This window comes from Oryctolagus cuniculus, chromosome 9, assembly GCF_051225735.1.
Source record: "Oryctolagus cuniculus isolate XC-2025 breed Fujian yellow rabbit chromosome 9, ASM5122573v1, whole genome shotgun sequence".
NCBI classification, from domain to species: domain Eukaryota; kingdom Metazoa; phylum Chordata; class Mammalia; order Lagomorpha; family Leporidae; genus Oryctolagus; species Oryctolagus cuniculus.
In genome coordinates, this window is record NC_142875.1 from 99495062 (window position 1) to 99519060 (window position 23999).

General features: G+C 43.1%; 1 protein-coding gene across 13 annotated transcripts in view; it reads left to right on the forward strand.

Annotated features, from left to right (window-relative positions):
* Positions 1 to 23999, forward strand: part of ERC1 (ELKS/RAB6-interacting/CAST family member 1) — a 522480-nt gene that overhangs the window by 429987 nt on the left and 68494 nt on the right. For 7 of the 13 annotated variants that reach the window (XM_089304491.1, XM_089304492.1, XM_008259816.5 and 4 more), the window contains one exon: positions 7960 to 8058. In XM_089304491.1, the coding sequence (XP_089160617.1) occupies positions 7960 to 8058 (99 nt within the window). Of the gene's footprint in view, positions 1 to 7959; positions 8059 to 9534; positions 9602 to 23999 lie in introns of all 13 variants that reach the window. The other 6 variants (XR_016213449.1, XR_016213450.1, XR_016213451.1 and 3 more) reach the window with 1 other exon arrangement.

The following is a 23999-nucleotide window of genomic DNA, read 5'->3' on the forward strand; positions in this document are numbered from 1 at the left end:
ACACACAGACAAAAGAATGGAAATAAAGCAGAAATTAATTAAACAGAAACAAGCTGTAGAGAAAATTAATGAAACTAAAAGCCGGTGGTTGAAGAAAACTTTGAAAATGTGATTTAGTGACTTTATTTAAAGTGAACGATGGTGGGACAGATTGTTCAAGAGAAAGGAGACCAGGTTTGGGTAAATAGCATTTGGGAAAGTAAAGAAAAACACATCTACAGCTCTACAGCTACAAAAGTTTTAAAATTTAAAATTTAAAAATTCGAGGAAAAAATGAAGAACTTCATGCCAGTGTGTTACTTGCCAAACCTGAGTATTCCCTGAAAACAACAGATTAAATGAGTTTAATATTTTCCTACTAATGAAAAACAAAGCCTGGTCGTTTTTAGAAATAAGTTCCACTAAACATCAAGTAAATTCTCCCTCTTTTATAACAAATGTTCCAGAAGATACAATAAAGAGAAAGTTCTCTGTCTCATTTCATGAGGTTAGCATAACATTGATGCCAAAACTAGAGGCAATACAAACAAATTATTGCCTGTGATCTTAGGTACAAAAATTTTATTTTATTTTTTTAAAGATTTATTTATTTGAAAATCAGAGTTACACAGAGAGGAGAGGGAGGGAGGGAGGGGCAGAGGGAGAGATAGAGAGGGAGGTCTTCTATCTGCTGGTTCACTCCCCAATTGGCCGCAGTGGCCAGCGCTGCGCCAATCCCAAAGCCAGGAGCCAGAGCTTCTTCTGGGTCTCCCATGTGGGTACAGGGACCCAAGGACTTGGGCCATCTTCTACTGTTTTCCCAGGCCACAGCAGAGAGCTGGATCAGAAGAGGAGCAGCCGGGACCACAACTGGCACCCATATGGGATGCCGGCACTTCAGGCCAGGGTGTTAACCTGTCTAGAGTTTATTTCAAGAATTTAAAGGTGGTTTAATATTTGTATTCAGAGTGAAGGAGAAGAATAGAATGATCTCAGTACATCAAGAAAAAGATTTTGAGCAAATGAGCTTGGAGAAGAAATGTGGCTCCATAGTGAAGGGCTTTATGCTGGCTGTGGAGCTTGCGCTCTGGCAATTGCCCGTTATAGGTGGACAAATTTGCTCTTACTTGGCAACAGTGTCGGGATCAGATTTTTATTGCACAATAATAACTGTGGAAAGAATACAGAAAAGCAGGGGCCAGTGTTGTGGCATAATGACTTAAGCTGCCGCCTGCAATGTCAGCATCCCATATGGTGCTGGTTTGAGTCCCAACTGCTCCACTTCTGATCCAGCTATCTGCTAACGCATCTGGGAAAGCAGTGGAAGATGACTCAAATCCTTGGGCCCCTGCATCCAAACTCCTGGCTTCGTTGTGGCCATTTATTGAGTAAACCAGCAGATTGACAATCAATCAATCTCTCTCTCTCTCTAACTCTGCCTTTCAAATAAATAAAATAAATATTTTTAAAAAAGAATATAGAAAAGCAATAAAATGATATATCAGTGATGACATGGGTGAAAGAGTATAGTTAATTCCAGGGTAAACATTTGGAAACAGAATAAATAGGACTTTGTGTCTTCACTGGATGTTGACATCAGTAGAAAATAAGAGGTCAAGAATGCTTTAGAGATTTTGAGATTGAGCGACTTGTTGACTACTGACTGTCCATGGAGATAATAAATGCCTAGTGGACTCTTCCTGTAAGCGGCCTTAGGTGACCTGCGAAAATGGTTCGCTACTCACTGGACCCAGAAAACCCCACAAAATCATGCAAATCAAGAGGCTCGAATCTTCGCGTTCACTTTAAGAACACTCGAGAAACTGCCCAGGCCATCAAGGGTATGCATATCCGAAAAGCCACCAAATACCTGAAAGACGTCACGTTAAAGAAGCAGTGTGTGCCATTCCGTCGGTACAATGGTGGAGTTGGTAGATGTGCCCAGGCCAAGCAGTGGGGTTGGACCCAGGGTCGTTGGCCCAAAAAAAGTGCCGAGTTTCTGCTGCACATGCTTAAAAATGCAGAGAGTAATGCTGAGCTGAAGGGTTTGGATGTAGATTCTCTGGTCATTGAGCACATCCAGGTGAACAAGGCCCCCAAGATGCGCCGCCGGACCTACAGAGCCCACGGCCGGATCAACCCGTACATGAGCTCCCCGTGCCACATCGAGATGATCCTCACTGAGAAGGAACAGATTGTTCCTAAGCCAGAAGAGGAGGTGGCACAAAAGAAAAAGATATCCCAGAAGAAACTAAAGAAGCAAAAACTTATGGCTCGGGAATAAACTCAGTATAAAATAAATACGAATTAAAAGAAAAAAAAAATGCCTAGTGGAAAGTTACCTGTGATGAGAAGCAAAGGGGCACCCACATTACTCTCTGCAAGGAGACACATTTGACATAATGCTGTCCTTTGTGTGACTCGGACAAGAAGAAACAAGGTAAAGGAAATAGTAGAACAGTTGGAAGAACAGCTTTTTATCAGAAGACCCCACAGCTGCCTCTATCGTATTTCTCTTTGTCACAAGTGTAGTAATTGTAACACTGATTTAGTCTTCTATCCCTTCAGGGCTCTACTGAAGGATTAATTAGTCTTTTTTAGTCTAATAAACAGCGCCTGCAACCATAACTCTCACAGCTTTACCAATAATTAGAGTGTAAATCTGACTGGAGTTCAAACTTTGGATTCAGTACCTGGGATTGGGTGACTAACCTATCCTGTTTCTTAGCTTTGGGGTTTCTGAAATACAGAGTCTGTAACTTTGAGCACTGACATTTCAGTCTAAGAAGAAAAGATTAACAAAAGAAAAAATGAGCTCCTTTCCTGTGTGAGGAAACATATGCCTGGATACAGAGATGGGCATTTGTAGCTCTAAATAAGCGTCGCTCAGCAAGTTTCCTCCTTCTTTCTCCCTTTCTTCTCTTTTTCCTTCTTTGGGGAATCTTATTCTGTAAGTCACTGGGATCAGAGGATTTCAGCTGACTGTACGTGCACATGGCACGGATCAAGAATGAAAACATTTGGATGTAAAGTACTTTTCATGTCAGTAAACTATGAAGGACTGACTCTTGGTGCTTTTTGGTCTTATCTTGAGAAGAGCATCGTCCAAAAGCTCCTGCAGAACACATTTATGTGATCTGTATAACATCTCATGCTCCCTGAGCTGTCAGATATTTAGTGTTCAACATCATGAGTTTGCAAGGAACAGATGTCACACTGAACTTCTGAATACAAGACCTAGGAACACTAAACTCTGATCATCTTCACATCTTATAGAAATGGAGACGTTCTTAGTTCTCACTGACTTACATGAGTCAAACAAGTCATCATTGGTCTTATCTTTCTGCTGGGATCCGTTCCTTCAGGCAGGCTTAGATACTCATTCTTCATTCGTAAGAAGTACTTGAAATACATTCTGCCTTGAAAATGAATTTGTATGTGCTTTATTGAGAGTTCTTTTTAAGTTTTGAAACTATTGCTCAATAGCAGGTATTAAAGTTTAAGTGTCTCATATTCTAAAAAGTAACTAGCTGTATATACTTTCACGTGCATCTCTATTAAAGCCCATGTGGAAAGTTGCTTGACCAAGTGAATGGTGTGTAGGTGTTTTGCTCACATTCTGGGTGTCCCTCTGTCCTTCCCTCTGCCCTTACCCCTTTCCCCAAAAGCTGCTTTGCGGAAGACTTTCTGTTTATTGTGACATAAGACATAAGAACAATTACCCTATTTATTTTTAAGAACATTTTCATCCATTCGGGCTACTCTAACAAAATACCACACTGGGTAATTTATAAATAGATAAAAGTGTATTGCTCACAGTTCTGGAGGCTGGGAAATTCATGATCAAGGCATTAGACCGGAGGGGTTCCTTCTGCACATCGTAGATGGTGTCTTCTTGCTGTATCCTCTGCTGGCAGAAGGGGTGAGCAAGCTCTCTCAGGCCTCCTTCATAAAAGCACTAACCCCATTGGTGATGGCAGGACTTCCTGACCTAAGTCATCTCCCAAATCGAATTAATACCACTCATTGCGGGTAGTGTGTAGTAAATTAATTTGAGGGGACACAAATAGCCCCATTGCAAAGATCACAGGGGGTCATCCCACAAGAGAGAAATTTGATACATAAATAATTTATTGAAATGTGTTTTCTTTACTATTGTATACAGGAGAGATAATTTGGCTTTCAAATATGCATGTATTATTAGATGAAAATATAAAGAACCTACATGGACCACAATATGGGGCTCATTTAACATAACATTCAGTTAACACTGTACTGCCAATTCACATTAGATTTCAGGGGTAGGCATTTGACCTAGCAGTTAAGACACCAGTTGGGACACCTGCATCTGCCTGGTCTCTGTCTCTCTGCATCTCAAATAAATAAATACATTTTAAAATTATATTTTAGAGTAATATTTAATGACATGAAAAAAAATGGTCATGATGATGATAGCTAAAATTTACTAGGTGTTGATTTTATGCCAGGTACCTTTCTCAGCACTTCTCTTATATTAATTCAGTTAGTTAATCCTGACAGCAGCCTTCTGGGGGAGAAATTGTTGTGAGTCTGTTTTAAAGATGAGAAAACTGCAACCCAGGACCTTGGAGTAGTTTTATCCAAAGTTAGCTGGTAGCTGGTCAGAGATAAAACTACAATTAGCGCCTGGGCCATCTGCCGCTGAGGCCCTTGCGTGTCTTTGAGAAGTTGCTTATGGAACAAGACAAATGTATTTAATTCATCTAGAAAAGAAAATACATGATGGGGCCAGCCCTGTGGCATAGTAGGTAAAAGCTGCCGCCCGCAGTGCTGACGTCCCATATGGGCGCCGGTGTGAGTCCTGGCTGATCCAGCTCTCTGTTATGGCCTGAGAAAGCAGTGGAAGATGGCTCAAGTCCTTAGGCTCCTGCACCAGCGTGGGAGATTCGGAGGAAACTCCTGGCTCCTGGCTTCGGATCGGCGCAGCTGCAGCTGTTGCGTGCCATTTGGGGAGTGGACCAGCAGATGGAAGACTTCTCTGTCTCTGCCTCTCTGTAACTCTGCCTTTCAAATCAATCAATCAATCAATCTTTTTTTTTTTTTTTTAGAAAAAGAAAATACACTGATGATAGCTATCAAATTTTGACAAAGTAGAATGTGTGGGGAGAAAAGGCAACATATTCCACCAGACATCAAAGATAGAGTTTTTAAAACAGCATAGTATAGTAGGAATAGAGAAGAAGCAGAATAAATCAGAATAGCACACCTCAGGGGAAAAGACTGGATACACCAGTCATATTAGCAGTGGTTATCACTGGTTAGAGGGATTACAGATTATTTTTCTTTTCTATTTCTTTTTTTTTTATTTGAAAGATTATTTTTCAAACTATCAACAGTCATATAATATTGCCACATTTTTAAATGTTTAAAACTTTAAGCTTTTTTTTTAAAGATTTATTTATTTGAAAGGTATAGTTGCCAGCCGCGGCTCAGTAGGCTAATCCTCTGCCTAATGGTGCCAGCATACCGGGTTCTAGTCCCGGTCGGGGCACCGGATTCTGTCTCGGTTGCCCCTCTTCCAGGCCAGCTCTCTGCTGTGGCCAGGGAGGGCAGTGGAGGATGGCCTAAATGCTTGGGCCCTGCACCCCATGGGAGACCAGGAAAAGGACCTGGCTCCTGCCTTCGGATGGCGCGGTGCGCCGGCTGCAGCGCACCGGCCGCGGCGGCCATTGGAGGGTGAACCAACGTCAAAGGAAGACCTTTCTCTCTGTCTCTCTCTCTGACTGTCCACTCTGCCTGTCAAAAAAAAAAGATAAAAAAGAAAGGTACAGTTATGAGGCCGGCACTCTGGCGCAGTGAATTAATGCCCTGGCCTGAAGCGCCGGCATCCCATATGGGCACTGGTTCGAGACCCGGCTGTTTCCCTTCCAATCCAGCTCTCTGTTTTGGCCTGGGAAAGTAGTAGAAGATGGCCCAAGGCCCCGCCTGAGAGACAGGGAAGTAGCTCCTAGCTCCTGGCTCCTGGCTTTGGATCGGCGCAGCTCCTGCTGTTGCGGCCAATTGGGAAGTGAACCATCGGATGGAAGACCTCTCTCTCTCTATCTCTGTCTCTCCTCTCTCTGTGTAACTCTGACTTTCAAATAAATAAATAAATCATAAAAAAATAAAGAAAGAAAGAAAGAAAGGTACAGTTACAGAGAGAGAGAGAGACTCAAAGGAAGAGAAAGATCTTCCCTCCACTGGTTAACTCCCCAAATGGCTGTAACACCTAGGACTGGCCCAGACCAAAGCCAGGAGCCAGAAGCTTCTTTCAGGTCTCCCACGTGGGAGCAGGGGCCCAAGCACTTGGGCTGTCTTCTGCTGCTTTCCCAGACACATTAGCAGAGAGCTGGATCAGAAGTGCAGCAGCCAGGACACAAACCCCACCAGTGCCCATATGAGAAAGCAACAGCAGCTTTTCCTGTGCTGCCACAACACCAGCCCCGTGAAAACTTCAGGTTTCACAATATTTTATCATTGTGACATATACTGCTGCTTCATTTGATGCATTTTCTGAATTACTCTGCTGCAGAGTGAATTCTTTAAAATGTTCAATATATTCTTTGTTTATTCAGAACTTAAACTGACCTATAACACAGAATCCCCATTCTGATCCTCCAGTTTTATAATTGTAGAGAACAGGCAATGGGCAAAATCATCATCTGTCTTAGGGTTGAGAAGAAGGACTTCAGAATGTTGGACTTATTTTCAAAACCTGAACTGTTTATCGATGGTGTATAGAAGACTCTTGAATGTTATACATGTAGCTTCTATCTGATCACCTTACTGAACTCTAATAAGGTATAATAGTTTTTCAGTTGACTCCTTTGATTTCTAGATGTACCATCACTTCACTTACAGACGAAAGCTGTCTTCCTTTAGTATTTACAGTCTGTACCTTAGATGACCTACACTAAAAAATCAAAATGGTTGTTTAAAACAATGACTAGGTTCTTAAAACAGTAACATGGGAAAAGGTTCTTATCCATCATAACATGAAGTGTCACACAGCCCTCTACATAGTGTAATCCAGTCTTTATTTTATGAAAGATTTATTTATTTGAAAGCAGAGTTAGGGAGAGAGAAAGACAGAGAACTTCCATCTGCTGGTTCACTCCTCAAATGGTCACAAAGACTTATCTGAGCCAGGAGCTTCTTCAGGGTCTCCCATGTGGGTGCAGGTTAGGGGCCCAAGGACTTGGACCATCATCCACTGCTTTCCCAGGCACATCACCAGGGAGCTGGATTAGAAGTGGAGCAGCCAGGACTCGACCCAGAGCCCATACAGGATGCTGGTGCTGTAGGCCACGGCTCTAACCCGCAGTGCTGCAGCACTGGCCCCGGTCTTTTTTTTTAAATACAAAAATAAGCACTGAAAGTGCTTGATTTGGGAATATTGCCTCTTCTCAAAAAGTTCATGAACCAATGTAGTGCCTGCTTAGTCAACTCAGGCTGCCATGACAAATCACCACGGACTGAGTGACTTAGCAAATTTGTTTTCTCTCCATTCTGGAGGCTGGGAAGTCCAAGACCCAGGTACAGGCCAAGTCCATTCCTGGTAATGCTGTCTTCCAGACTGCAGATACTGCCTTCTCACTGTGCCAGCAAGTGGCAGAGAAATGAAGGTTTCTCTCTCCCTGTTCTAACAAGGATACAGTCCTATTAGTTCTCCACCCTTACAATTTCATTAGACCCAAATTACTTCTTATAAACCTCTGTCTCCAGATACCGTGACATCGGGATTATGAATTTCTGGGAGTATGGGGGCGAGTGTGCCTGACACAGTTCAGTCCATAAAGGTGCCTGAACTCTTCCCAATGTGCCCAGATATTCCAGGTTTAACTATTTCCTGTAGACAGCATTAATTTTATCCTTTCTTATAAAATTCTTATAGAACTTTTTACTTCAGGTGGCTCAAAGAAATTTTTCTTAAATTTAACCTTATATGTTGTTTCCTTATAGACACAAAATCGAATGAAGCTGATGGCCGACAACTATGAGGATGACCACTTCAAATCTTCCCATTCCAATCAAACAAATCATAAACCCTCCCCGGACCAGGTAAGGCTGCTCTTGAGTGACATATAAAAACAGTAAACTTCTGTTTGTGATGTATTTTGGACTAGTGTATTGCAAATTCTGGGTTTATGAGTTAGAAAAAATAAAAGCTAAAACATTAATTCTGTTCCTGAAAACTCTTTGATTCTTTTTGTTTAAAATGCAGACTCAATTTCTGGATAGGAAGTTGGTAATTCTGAATATTTTAAGAGCAGATTCTTGAAAGGTTTAAAAACAATAAAGAATCCTTGAATTGGGTTGAGAGAGAAAAAATAACCTCATTGATACATACTAATTTGTATCTGTCCTGCTTTTCTTGTCCAATAAGCAGTGTCTTGTTAGAAAAACAAGACTAGCTGCTTGCAAGCTCGGTGAGGTAGAGCTCACTGCAGAGGTTCCTTCTGTTTGATTGCAAATTATGAAATCTCTCCAAATCACCTACTACAGTGGAGACTGAAGCTTAGTTTCTTTGCTCTATTTCTTTGTGGATCCCTCCAGCATGTCATTCCCCAGGAAAATTGTTGCCTCCAACTTCTCATCAGTGCAAAAGCAACATTGATGAGTCTGAAGGGAACCATATTCAATTCCAGTTTTTGGAAGAAGGGAAGTCTCCCAAGATCTTGAAAGTGATAGATGAAGGAAAGTGGTGAACAGATTACCTCATAACCCATTGCCAAAGTCAGATTTCAACATCTCCATCACACCCAATCTTAAAATATATAGCTAAGGGAGAAAAATAATAGTCAAGTAATTACATCCATATGACTGCAGCGTCCAGGAAGGCTCCCCTCCTAGGCATGTCCACTAACTGTCATCGTCTTAGGAGAAGCAGCAGAAGTACTACAGAGGAAAGTAGCATTGAATTCCGAATTGCTGTTATTTCTAAGGTTCAGAAGATACAGCCCTATGTATGTACATTTTAAATATATGATGACATTTAAAAGCCAATTGAGGCAAACCTTCTATTTTTAGAGGAAGGACAGTGCTAGTCTTAAATATGGCAAAATGGAGAGCTGTCTGCCTGGTGTCAGCAGGAGTTCCCTGCCAGGAAATCACTTTACTTTCTCTGCCTGCTTCCTGGTACCTGGAATTAAATGTAGGTCAGAATTTGTAAGATACATGTTAGATCCTTTCTTTGAAACAGGTTTCAATCATAGAGAGAATTTGATGCTTAGAGTCTGGGGGAGACAAACAGAGATAGGAAATTAAAGAAGAGGGAAGCATAAAGAAAAGCCCCCGACTTGATCATGTGGCCCAGGTCCAGTCCGTAATAGAGATGGTGTCTTGGGAAGAGGGGAAGAGAAGTGTAGCAAGACGCGAATTACTCATGTTGATAATGTCGGGCTTTAGAATCTAACACAAGGAGACTTAGAGATCTTTTCTACTACATTATGCTAATGGCCTTGTCTTCAGTACTAACCAACTCTTTTTCATTCCCATGCTGCTCTGGGGCATTGCTCCCTTTGTCGTCTCCCGTAGGATGAGGAGGAGGGTATATGGGCATAGCCACTCAGATGCTCTTAGTTCAGCCATTTTGTTCAGAACGGTGAGAAACGGCTTTCCTTCACTACAGAAATGATTGTTGCTTGTTTTCATGTGTCCTTTTACACAATCACTCTCACGTCTTGTTCTCTGTGATTCATGAATTCCCATGGTGTGCTGTCTGTTTTCTCATCTCCACATTATTCCTGTGTGCATTGCTGTGCTTCTGACATAGTGGGGCTTGGATTTGGGGCTGCTTTTTTTCCCTTGTGTGTTAATAGTCACTTTTGTAATTGCTTTTTGTACATTTTGGGGAGAACTTCCAGGGCATGTAACTACATTTCTCCCGTTGTGATGTTGCTAATAAATTGGCCCATCTGGGGTGACCTTACAGTGTCCTGGTAAGGTTGGAAGAACCTTACATCAAGCTGGCAGCAGGAAACCGATCAAGTACTCTGCTGTTAGCTGAGGGTTAAGGTGTGCTTTGTATGCTGATTAAGTATAAATACATAGTCTGTTTAAAAAAAAAAAAAAAACCTGTACTATGAGCAAAAACTCCCTTTGTTTCTCTCTGAGGAAGTGTTCTGCTTTCCCAGGGTCACTACCAAGGATGTCCACCTAGGATATCCCCTAGGGCTTTGACATATCTCCCAAACCATCCCTAAAATAAAGAGGGACGAAGAAGTAAAGAGAATTTTTTTTTTTTAAGACATAGTCTAAAGAATTCTTTCCCTCTCTTCCCATGGACGGCTGCTGTGTTATGCAGTTGCCAGGACACTGTCTAGAGTCTCCCGTGCAGGCCAGTGGGCTGGAAAATACAGGCCAGCTGTGGCAGTATCTCCCTTTGATCTGATGCCCTTGAGGTTTGACTGAGGAAACCCTTTACTTGGAGGAAGTAGTTGTTATGATCAGTAAGTTCACACGTACTGGTGGCATTGCACTCCCTGGATTCACCGCCCCTGCTTTTGGTGATCTCACTCTCGTGGAGTCAGTTCTCTCGGAAATGTCTGTGTCTTGGTGTTAAACTGCTTAAAATGACGAGGACAGGTGTAGACTTCTTACTGTCGAACACCGCCGAGAAGGATGAAGAGGTAAGTTGTGTGAAGGGGCGTCACTGTGGGATGGGAAGCTTTCCAAGTGTCATTATCCTAAATGTGTGGGGGAAGGTGAAATGAGCAGTATCAACGAAGCTCATCATTGGCTTAGAATACTGCACACCAAGAGAATTGGAAACAAGTCTTGTGGGTAACTTAAGCAGGAGACTGAAAAAATGAACAAATATCACATATACTTTGTCCTTGTAATCTCATTTTCCTTTCCTTTTTATCATAATAGAATAACTCCTAGCAGGAGCTCAAATGCTATTGATTTTCATTTTTCCAATTACTCTACTATTGTGCTTACTGCACAATGATATTAATTGCCATTGGTTTAGCACAGTGCAACCACAATTACCTGGACATAGCTGGAGTTTGTGTTATATAATGTCAAGCTTCTAAAATGTGCTATGACATAAGGATTTTTACCTAAAGAAATGCTTGAGTGATCCCTAAAACCCTGCAGAAATGTTGACTTGCTACCAGTTTCCTTCACTTATTTCCTTGCTAACGCCACAGAGAACAGGTTTTCAGATTTGTGAAATTGATGATTTCCTTAAGAACATGTTTCACATCTGAAATATCTGGTTAGATACCACTAGATACTGGCAAAGTACGAGGCTTGAGAGATAGTCAATACTCAGATGAGAGAATCGTGCCAGTATGGGGTTTTGGAGTTAGGCCATTTATGAGAAGTGAGAAGTGATGATGAAACATAATGGTTAAGGGTGGCAATTTTGGAGCAGAAGATCTGTGTTCAGACCCTTCCTTGTGGGTTTGGACAAGGTATGTAATCTCTCTGTGCTTTGATTTCTTGCTCTTTAAGATGAAGGTTGCCGTGAGAGGTAGATGAGTTGTGAGACAAGTGGACTCTGCAGCTGCACTGCATGGTTTTGAACCCAGACTCCTCCATTTGCTCTACACCTGTGGGAGAGTAACTTAAATTGTCTGACCTCAGTTTCTTTTTTTTTAATTAATTTATTTTTTAAAATTTTATTTAAGGTATACACATTTTCTGTATTTCCTATATACAGATTCAGGAACATAGTGATCCTTCCCCCTACCCTCCCTCCCACCCAGGCTCCCAGAACCTCCACTTCTTTATCTGTAAAAATGGGTTTATCAATAGTTATATGGTAAATCAGTTAAATAAATTTCTGTATGGTAATGTGTTTACATTGTATTAGCTTTGAGTGCCATCAAGTCTTGTCATATGGCTATCTTGGTCTGCCTGGGCTTCTGTTATAAACATCCTAGACTAAATGGCTGAAACAGCAAGCTTACTTCTCACAGTTCTGGAGGCTGGAAGTCTGGGATCAGGACGTCAGTATTGTCAGGTTGTTCATCAGGACCCTCTGCCTGGGCTGCAGATGACCAGCCTCTCTCCAGTAGAGAGAAAGCAAGCTCATGTCTCTTCTTGTACAGGCACTAATTCCATCATGAGGGCTTCATCCTCATGGCCTATAAAATCAACCAAGGCCCCATCTCCAAACACCATCACTTTGGACATTAGATTTTCCACATGAATTTCTGAGAGACACAGACATTCTGTATAGCAATTATTGCTGACTCATTGAACTTCACACAGTGATGCAAAGCTGACAGTCTCAGGCAACCCCATAGGCAATGCAGGGCAAAGATTTCCTGTCTACATTAATAACCATGCCCCTCTGTACCTGTTTACTTTAAACTGTTTCTGTTCCTCTTCCTCCTCCTTCCCTCACAAGTAGAATGCCGGCCCCAAGAGAGCAAGAACTTTTTTTTCTTAATATTTATTTATTAGCCCGGCGCCATGGCTCACTAGGCTAATCCTTCGCCTGTGGCGCCGGCATACCAGGTTCTAGTCCTGGTTGGGGTGCTGGATTCTGTTCCGGTTGCTTCTCTTCCAGTCCAGCTCTCTGCTGTGGCCCGGGAGTGCAGTGGAGGATGGCCCAGGTCCTTGGGCCCTGCACCCCATGGGAGACCAGGAGAAGCACCTGGCTCCTGGCTTCGGATCAGTGCAGCACACTGGCCATAGCAGCCATTTGGGGGGTAAACCAACGGAAAAGGTAGACCTTTCTCTCTCTGTCTTTCTCTCTTTCACTCTCTAACTCTGCCTGTCAAAAAAAAAAAAAAAAAAAGATTTATTTATTATTTTGGAAGTCAGAATTACAGAGAGGGATCGTCCATCCGCAGGGCAATCCCCAGATGGCCACAACAGCAGGGGTGGGCCAGATCAAAGCCAGGAGCTTCATCTGGATCTCCCACATGGGTGGCAGGGGCCAAAACACTTGGGCCATCTTCTGCTGCTTTTCCTAGGCCATTAGCAGGGGCATGGATCAGAAGTGGAGCAACTGGGACTTGAACGGGCGCCCATATGGGATGCTGGCTTTAACTGCTACTCTACAGTGCCAGCCTTGAGACAAGAACTTTTTTTTTTTCCAGCATGATAAGGTTTATTTACAAAGTGAGAAGAATACACAGGGACATGAGGGCAGGAACTTTAATATACTTCATTTTGTATATGCCTAGTGAAAAGGTACTTTTAAAAGTTTATTGAAGAAGCCGGCACTGTGGCTCACTTGGTTAATCCTCCACCTGTGGCGCCGGCATCCCATATGGGCGCTGGGTTCTAGTCCCAGTTGTTCCTCTTCCAGTCCAGCTCTCTGCTGTGGCCCGGGAAGGCAGTGGAGGACAGCCCAAGTGCTTGGACCCCTGTACCCGCATGGGAGATCGGGAAGAAGCACCTGGCTCCTGGCTTTAGATCGGCGCAGTGCCAGCCTTGGCGGCCATTTGGGGAGTGAACCAACAGAAGGAAGACCTTTTTCTCTGTCTCTCTTTCTCTCTCTCTCTCTCACTGTCTATAACTCTACCTGTCAAATAAATTAAAAAAAAAAAAAAGTTTGTGGAAGATTGAGTTAAAAGATATTTTGGTGCAAAAATTTTGAAAACCAATGTGTAGTTTTTTTATATTACTCATTTTCCACAAACTCTTTGAAAACCCTAAATATATAGATTTCAAAAATTTTTGCACCAAAGTAAATTTATCTTTTAAATCCATTTTCCACAGACTTTCTGAAGTACTATCATGTACAGAAAGCCCTAGGTGTATATTCATGTACTTCTGAATTAATGAAAGTCAGAGAAGAAAACGTTTAATTCAGTTCAGGTCTCTGGTGTGTATGGCAGGGACCCCATTACTTGAGTTGTCACCTGTTGCCTGCCAGTGAGCACATTGGCAGGAAGCTGGAATTGGGAACAGAGCCAGGCCTTGAACTGCTAGCATCCCAAGCAATGTCTTAACTGCTGGGCCAATTACCTACCCCTGTTATAAGCTTTAATACCAGCTTTATTAGTACAGAAAGGGAAGATTAGAATGAAGATATAGAAAATGTGTCTAGAAATGAAAGAACTTCAGAGAAATGTTGCAAATTTAAAGAAAAATCATAATGAAGTCCTAGTGTCTGGTTCCTGTAATTTCATGCTAAATAAAATGGAATTAAATACAATTCAGAGGGGCCGACACTATGGCACAGTGGGTTAATACACTAGCACAATATTTTGACAGTAAAGTTGTTTTCCCCTAACAGGCACAGTATTAAGATCAGCTGTCATTTTTCTGGCCCTAATGATGTGTGCTGTTACATTCCTCAAGGTTTAATTTATCTATCTCTCTATAGCTATAACTGTAGATATATAGATATTTGGAAGGCAGTATAACAGAGAGGGAAGGATGTACACATAGAGAGAGAGAGACAGACAGACAGACAGAGACAGCGCATCTTCTACTGGTTCACTCCCAGATGGCCACAACAGTCAGGGTTGGACCAGACTGAAGCCAGGAGCCTGGATCTCCAACAAGGGTGTCAGGGCCCCAGCTGTTTGGACCATCATTTACTGCTTTCCCAGTCACATTAGCAGGGAGTTGGATCAGAAGAGCAGCTGGGACATAACCTGTCACGCCGGTATGTGATACTTGTGTCACAAGTGGTGGCCTAACCTGCTGCATCACATCTGCCCTCCATTTTTCTTTCTTTTTTCCCTTCTTATTTTTTTTTCTTTTTAAGATTTATTTACTTGAAAGTCAGAGTTACAGAGAGAGAGATTGATCTTCCATCCACTGGTTACTCCCCAGATGGCTACAACAGCCAGGACTGTGCCAGGCAAAAGCCAGGAGCTTCATCTGGGTCTCCCATGTGGATAGCAGGAGTCCAGGCACTTGGGCCATTTTCCACTGCTTTCTCTAGGCTATTAATAGGGTGCTGAATCAGAAGTGGAGCAGCTGGACATGAACTGGCATCCATAGGGGATGCCAGCATTGCAGGTGGTGGCTTTACCCACTACACCACAGTGCCAGCCCTCCATTTTTAACATGAATTATCTAGGGAAAATATAGACTCCTGTTTAGTACAGTAGAGAAAGAACTGAATGAAGATCAGATACTTCAAGGAATTAACCTAATGCAACTTTAGTTTATTCATCTCTTAAATGGGTGTAGTGATACCTGTCTTAATTTTCTTGAAGTGCTAACATAAGGAATGTGAAAGTAGTTTGTAACTCTGTGGTTAGCTATATAAATTTGCTAACCTGCTTATGGCCAACATTTACTTCTGCATAGTTCTTTTCATGGAATCTGAAGTTTAACACAGCGAGACTTGGTTTTAGAACATTCTGTATAGGGTAAAAGAGAGGAATTTGATGAGAGCAGTGTATCATTTACATGAAAGACACTAAATTTCTGTTTTTAGGGATATTCTCTCTTCCTAAACACTGACATTTTCTGGAACCCAAATGCTTGCAGATAACTTGCAGAAATTCCCAGAATTCTGGGATCATTGCTATAGGCTCCAGCTTACAGCCAACCTTTGACTACAACTCTGTTAGGGGCTTTATGGACCACAGTCTGTAGTTCATGTGCGATATAGGAATGCATACTAGCCCTGCTTTGAAAACTCTTTCAGCATTATCATAAGAATGGAGTGCTGCTTTTAATCATGTTACAATCATATCTAAAATATTTTCACCCCAGTTTTCTTTGTACCATGTTCTGTCTTTGTTCCTCTAAATTTGATTTCCCATTCCTTTTTTCTTCATAATTTAGAGTGGTTTGTGATTGGGTTTGATTCTGTCTTCCACTTTGTTCTTACGAAGCATCTTTCTCCTATACCGGTGTCACAACTGTTGGTTCCCTTCAGCACGGCTGCCTCTGCCCTTCTAGTGGCCACTGGGACATTGAGGCCCCTGTGTTTAAGCGAGCACAGTACAGGGCTACTTCAGGCAAACTTACATATTCACTCCCTGAGGAGTGACCACCATGTGGAAGTACTTCAGATCTCCATTTGCCCCTTCTTTTTCTTTAGTCACAAACAGAACCTTCCAGAAATGTATGAACACTGTAATAGAGACAGACCCCATTCCATTTTTCCATTCAAGTAGCAGACAACAAGGGAGTCAGCCCCAGGATATCTGCTTGTCCTGTGCAGGTTACTGTCTGGAGGCCTATGTGCCCCAGAGCATACCAGAGCTTTCACATAGACAAGTTGGAATCAGAGGGGGAGAGGATGAGTTGTGTCACCTATTTGGAAAATAGAAAAGTAAAAGAATTGCCCATAGTCCCCAGGTCCTGATGCAACCTCAGTTAATATTTTGCTGTTTCACAGTTGGTGGTACTGTCTTTTTTTTTTTAAGTTTCAGAGTTACATGCTAAATCTTTTTTTTTTTTTTTTTTTTTTTTTTTTTTTTTGACAGGCAGAGTGGACAGTGAGAGAGAGAGACAGAGAGAAAGGTCTTCCTTTGCCGTTGGTTCACCCTCCAATGGCCGCCGCGGCCGGCGCGCTGCGGCCGGCGCACCGCGCTGATCCGATGGCAGGAGCCAGGAGCCAGGTGCTTTTCCTGGTCTCCCATGGGGTGCAGGGCCCAAGCACCTGGGCCATCCTCCACTGCACTCCCTGGCCACAGCAGAGAGCTGGCCTGGAAGAGGGGCAACCGGGACAGAATCCGGCGCCCCGACCGGGACTAGAACCCGGTGTGCCGGCGCCGCTAGGCGGAGGATTAGCCTAGTGAGCCGCGGCGCCGGCCTTTTTTTTTTTTTTTTAAGATTTATTTATTTATTTGAAAGTCAGAGTTACACAGAGAGAGGAGAGACAGAGAGAGAGAGAGAGGTCTTCCATCTGATCTTCACTCCCCAGTTGGCTGCAATGGCCGGAGATGGGCCAGTCCGAAGCCAGGAGCTTCTTCCGGGTCTCCCATGTGGGTGCAGCGGCCCAAAGATTTGGGCCATCTTCTACTGCTTTCCCAGGCCATAGCAGAGAGCTGAATCAGAAGTGGAGCAGCTGGGTCTTAAACCGGCACCCATATGGGAGGCTGGCTCTTCAGGCCGGGGTATTAACCCACTGCACTACAGTGCTGGCCCCAGTGGTACTGTCTTGTATGCAGTGTTGGTCATAATTGTGATACATGCACAATCATTCACCTACAAGTTTCTACCTTGCAAATATATTTTCTTTTGCTTCTCCTGCAAGGCTGTTTTCTTGTTTTTAGGGCATTTTAGCTTGGTAGTAAAGAATATGCTTTGCCTTTTTACCTAATTTGAATCCTGCCTGGTAACTAGGTGACTTCCCACAATCACGTAACCTCTCCTTTTAAACATCAGCATCCTCATTTGAAAGATGACAATAATAAAATTTGCACGGCCTGGCGTTGCAGCACAGTGGATTAAGCCTCTGCCTGCCACACCAGCATCTCATATGGGCACCAGTTCGAGTCCTGGCTGCTCCACTTCTGACCCAGCTCCCTGTTGATGTGCCTGAGAAAGCAGCTGAAGATGGCCCAAGTGCTGCCCTCAAGTGGAGACCAGGACGGAGCTCCTGGCTCCTGGCTTCAGCTTGGCCCAGCTCCAACCACCGTGATCATTTGGGAGTGAACCAGCGAATGGAAGACATCTCTCTCTCCCTCTCTCTAATCCTGCCTTCAAATAAATAAATAAATCTTAAAAAAAAAAAAAAAAACTTACCAAAGGTTACTGTGCAGATTAAATGTATTCAGTGCACTTAGCCTTTGCCTGACACACATGTGTGCTCAATAAATGACAGAACCAGTAGATTATGGTGGTAATACACCCTAGAATATTTTTCAGGCCCACTGCTGTTGCTGTTACTTCATAGATTTCACCTCTCTCCACATATAATAACATTCCTCTAATTGCACAAGGAACCCACATTGCTAGTGTTTAACTTTTCCTACAGTAAGAGATAATCACAAAGATATTAGTCTTCTTTTTCTGAATTACTGTTTGAATCCTTAGTGATTCAGCTAATACTGCCTCCCCAAGATACTAAGAGGAACGGTGGGCTAGCCAGACATCGAGTCCAAGCCAAAACCTCTAAGAAGCACCCCATCATGGCAAGTGGGTTTTTTTCCTCCTGTAGTTTTCTGACCTGAAGATGATTTTCAGGCAATAGAAAAAAGCAGAAGCTACTGCTTCTACCCTGTGGTTCTAAGTAATTCTGGGAAGGCTTAGTGATTACTTGAACTCCAAGGTGAGAGGCAGAAGTTGTAGGTAATTTGGGTTTGGGAACCTTTCTGTTAATATATTTGTTAAGTCCTTATTTTTGTAGTATTCCACAGGTGTATCCTGCACTTTTGTGGCTTCTGCCAAGTGGTTTACGGTGACATGGTCCTGTGCCTCACTTGATTTATTTATTAGACTGAAAATTACATAGTATTTTAAGGATCTCTGAGACAAGTACTCTCAGATCTGTAAGTTTATATCTTAATGATCATGAGCATTTGACTAATGAGTAAGGGGTGGTCTTCCTTTGGTTTGTAGTATTATTTGTAATTTAGACACAAAATATCCTTGGGGTTTGTGCAAAGCAAACTTCTTCATGTCTTACTGTTTTTCAGGTAGTTGTCTGAAAATGTGAGGTTTCCTTAGGCTCAATAAATATTTACTCAATGAAAAAATTAGTGAGTTTTTGCCCTAAAAAAAAAACTTGTACGTTTTTTATTTACTGTTTCATGCAATTGTACTAGTAGGTATCTTCATTTCTTTATTATTTGAGAGACAGAGTGATATCTACCACCTACTAGTTCATTCCCCAGATGCCCACCACAGTTGAGGCTAGGCCTTGCCAAAGCCAGGAGCCAGGAACTCAGTCCAGGTCTCCCACATGGGTGACAGGGACTTGACTACTTGGGCATCACCAGCTGACACCTAGGGTGAGTACTAGCGAAAAGCTTGAATTGTGAACAAAGCTATTACTCAAACTCAGGCGCTCCAATATGGGAGTGTCTTAATTGCTGGACCAATGCCCATCCCTATTTTTAATCTTTTAGTTTCTCCCTGTACTGTAACAGATTGTCCCACAGTCTGACACCACTCGTGTGTCCCAGGCAGGTCTTTGCTGTAGTCAGTATCTAGCATACTTTCTAGAATATTTTATCATTAAGTTCATTACCCACCCCCACAGTTAACATATGATTGGACCCCTTCTTTTGGAAGAGAAGCCTAACATTTGCCTATTATATTTTTTATTTTTTGTTATTTTTATTGGGTAGTGTTGTAGAGGATATGACTTGACTCACATTTGGTTCCTGGTACTAAGTTCATTAACTTGTCCTCAACTCCCCACTAATTTGTTTCCTATACATTCTGTCTATCTTTAGGCTTGCTATCTGTTTTGGGTTAAAGGAATATTTTCTTGGACACAGAACTGCACCATCAGCCCAAACAAAAAAGCTGTTCTCCCTTGATGTGTCTTCCTTCTTCTTCCTGATCCTAGAATGACGAGGCTACAGCTTCCAGCTGGATCTCGCAGGCAGCATTTCTGGGATAAATTAAATGAGCACACTTGATTGAGGTATAGCTGGACTGTATCACGAGCTTCCCATTATACTGGGAGATCAAAGCAGTGCACAAATAGAGGCTTAGTCTATAAAATACTCGAAACAGATGACTTATTCTTTTTGGTGAAAATTCAGGTTTTAAGGCAAAACACTTGTTGGGAAGACTTCATTTCATTTCATTGAAAGATAAGCAACACTGAACATATACCACTGTTTCTTCCTAAATTTCAAGACTCGAATCACAGACTTTCTGTATGAGAAAGGGTTTGGCAAACCTAGAAAGGTTTTAAATTATCTGGGTTTCTTTTCATGTGACCATGAAATAAGTTACTCACATTTTGCTGTTGGCATTCTAGATGTCAAATGAAAACATCTTAACTTGGGTCACATAGTCATTTTGTTGGTGGATCAACATATAAAAATCTCATATTCATTATGGTTACATCCTCCAGGAATTGAACCATGACGTTATCATCCCCGACTTCATGTTGTAACAGACTTGAAAACACATTCCCCACACTCCTTTATCACTTACATCTGGGTCCTCAAGTACATGTAGAATAGTTCTGTAAGTGTAGTTTGAAGTTTTTATTATTTTAGCTTGAAACTGACTGAAATGAGAAATAAGTATTGACGTCTACCGTGTCCCTGCACTGCACTAAGTCCATGGAAAAACATACATGTATTGCAAGACTATGACACATATACTGAACAGCTGATTTTCTCCAAGAGAGAAATTTACGCAAGATGCAATAAGAAAACCCAGGTCTCTACAAGAGACCACGGGGCTCACAGAGGAGGTGATGTTTGAGATGCTCTTAAAGGAACAGCTGCCTCTTACCGTGCAGATACAGTTTTAGACAAAGACATAACATTTGCAAAAGGTGTAGAAGCATAAACAAGGCAACTAATTTATTGTGCTCTTGGTGGTTGAGGTGTGTATTAATAGTGCTTAAGGTGTGTATTAATTATCTGTTACTACATAACACACTACCCCAAAACTTAATGGTAGAAAACAACAAACACTGTTCATTATTTCAGTGGTTGCTGTGGATCAAGAATTCAGGAGTGTGGGGCAGACATTTGGTCTAGCAGTTAAAACACCAGTTAGGACACCCGCATCCCACATTGGAGTGTCTAGGTTCAGTTCCTGCCTCTGGCTCCTGATTCCACCTTACTGCAAATGCCCACCCTAGGAGACGATAGTGATGACTCAAGTAATTGGGATATTGCCACCCATGTGGGAGACTTGATTTGACTTTTCAGCTCCCAGCATCAGCCCAGCTCAATCCTAGACAGCCACTGCAGTCATTTGGAAGGTTAGTTAGCAGATGGTTAGCTGGGTCTATCATGGGGTTGTAATCAAGGTATAATTTGCACCATGCTTATCCAAAACCTTGATAGGGGATGCAGCTTAAGATGGCTCACCACCATTCGGAAAGAACCACTAGTCTTCCTATTTCTAGTATTCCCCCTTCTGTCCAGCCTCTCAGATTACGACGGCCCACTAAGGTCTCATTATACACCTCTGCTGACTACACCAGCCTCCTGATCTTTCTCCTTCCCTGTCTGATGCCCTGTGGTGATTTTAAATAAACCCTAAAAGGGTTTGACATTGCTTCCTTCAAAATGTGGCATGTAAGGGGTGGGCCTTGTGCTGCAGTGAGGTGAGCCACTGCCTGGGGTGACATGGGCATGCATGGGGTAGAGGCCTGCCTCTGCCTGCCAGTACAGCTTCCTGTGAGTGCACCTGGGAGGCAGTGGAGGATGGCTGAAATACTTGGGTCCCTGTCCCCCACCTGAGAGAACTCAGTGGACTTCTGGGCTCCTACCTTCAGTCAGGCACACCCCTGGCTATTGTACACATTTGGCTAGTAAGCTAGTAGGTGGAAGGTCTCTCTATCTCTCTCTTTATATATATCTGTCTATCTGTCTCTATATCGACCTATCTCTATATGTCTCTCCCTCCTTCTCTGTCACTTTGGCTTTCAAATAAATAAAAGTGAATAAATGGACACATTTTTGAAGTGGTACCTGAGCCGCTGTGTCTCGTTAACTGTTGGAGGGTCTTAGTGGCGCACATCTAAGGAACAGAACGTGGCAGAAGGGGTGGTGTGTAACTTCCTCCTTGCTGCTGTCTTTTGGATCATTTGTTTTGTGTGAAGCCAGCCACTTTGTCATGGGGACACTCCAGGAGCTCAGTGGAGAGAAACTGAAGGTTCTTAGCAGTATAATTCCTGTGTGTCATCATTGTTTTTTTTTTTTTTTTTAATATCTATCTATCTATCTATTTGAAAAGCTGCATGATAGAGATCTTCCCTTCTCTGATCCACCCCCCAAATTGACCACAATAGCTCTAGCTGGGCCTCCTTAGTTCTTCCCCATGGGTAACAGGAACCCAAGCACTTGGTTCATCCTTTGCTGCCTCCGAGGCACATTCGCAGGGAACTGGTTCAGAAGCAGAGTAGCTGGGACTTGAACCAAGCACTCCCATAAGGCTATGTAGCTGTCATAAGCAGCTTAACTTACTGTACACAGGCCTGCCCCACAAAATATTCTTCTGATTTTATTTAACCACTTGAAAAATGTAAAAACCATTCTGGCAGATTCTACAAGAACGGATAGCAGTGCTGGACTTGGTCTGCAGACTGTAATTTGCCAGCTCCTGGTCTGTTGTAATGCCTTTCCATTTCTTCCTGGTGCTTCTCTTCACTTTACTAACCATCCACAGTGCTTAGTGAAGCCAGGCACAGATGGTGAGGCTGAAGTGTCCCCTGGGTTGGACTGTCAGGAAGAGTGATTGGGGTGACTTGTGTTTCACGTGTACTCCAGTCTTCACAAGGAAAAGCATTGCCATTCCTGTGGACAGATGAGGAAACAGATGCTTGAAAGTAGTCGTGGGTGATCATCAGTTAGGACTCTGTGGCAGACACCTGGGTTGTTCCAGCTGCCTAAGAAATCCTGTTGCAGAGGAGCTTGATTTTAGGGCTCCTGACTGGCAGGTAGCAGACCCTAGAATTAGGCCAGAAAGCGTCTCCAGAGCCTTGCTCTTAGACCCTGCGCTGTGTGGCTCTTTAGCTCTGTGCTGCTTCTCAGCATGGCTATGATTCATAGGACACGATGCAAGTGATACATGTCTGTCTCTGCCGAGGGCAGCCTCTGGTTTTAGTGTCTTTTTGTTTTTGTTTTTAAAGAATTTTGTCACTACAGTCTCTGAAACTGGACACCCAGCCATTAACGTGATGTCACCAGCTGAGGGCCTTCATGCTTCTGGTTGGTGTCTGAATGGGTCCTGTTTCTGGCCACAGTCACAGCAGCCATGTGGCTTCCCCTGGTACTAAAGAACGGAGACGGCTGTGTCTGCATAAATGGGGTTCTGTAAGGTGCTGAGATGCCGCAACAACTTTTGCCAGAGAAATGTTCAAGCAGATGCACTTCTTAGTTAAGATCCTAAGACTTAGAGGACCATCTGAGTTCATTTAATTACAGGCAAACTAATAAAGAGAGTTCATGAGCGCAGAAATGGTGTGAGAGCAGATAGGGGCGAGCAGCCAGGCACACAGCTGTGCTTTCCTGGAAGGCACACTTGTGGCTGCTCCAAGAGATGCCAGGATGCAGGAGTCCTGTTCAGAGGAGCCTGGCCCAGCCGATCAAACTGCATTCTGTGTGTGTTTTAAGAAACAAGTGAAGGGCTGGCTCTGGCATAGTGGATAAAGCTGTTGCCTGCAGTGCCAGCATCCCTTATGGATGCTGGTTCAAATCCCAGCTGGGCCTCTTCTGATCCTGCTCTCTGCCATGGCCTGGGAAAGCAGTGGAAGATGACCAAGTCCTTGGGCCACTGCACCCACATGGGAGACCCAGAGGAAGCTCCTGGCTTCAGATTGCCCCAGCTCCCACTGTTGAGGCCATTTGGGGAGTGAATCAATAGATGGAAGCTAGTGCTTTTTCTCTTTCTCTCTCTCTCTCTGCATCTTCCTCTCTCTCTCTCTGCATCTTCCTCTCTCTAACTCAGCCTTTTAAGTAAATAAATAAATCTTTAAAAAAAACAAACATGTGAACGTGATGCTTTATTCTGTCATCCTTGAGACAGAGCATATTCGGGGATAAGGTAGTCTGACGCACGCGCAGCCATCTTAGAGCAGCTTTAGGATTCTTGGAATTGCACATCTGGGAAATGATTAGATAGTCGGGTAACACAAGTGCATCAGAGCAGTGGCATGAGATCTTCTTACTTAAATGAACAAGATAGTAGAGGCTTAGCTCCCTGCGGTGATCTGAGGGAGGCTTTTTATTGCTTGTCAACAGTAGCGTCTCACACAAGATTATCATAGCTGCTGAAGCCCACAGGTGACTGCGTGTGAAGCACCCCTCAAAATTGTGTTGGGGACCGACGCCATGGCACGGTAGGTTAATCCTCCGCCTGCAGTGCCGGCATCCCATATGGGCGCAGCCGTTTGGAGACCCAGCTATTCCTCCTCTGATCCAGCTCTCTGCTGTGGCCTAGGAAAGCAGTGGAAGATGGCCCAAGTCCTTGGGCCC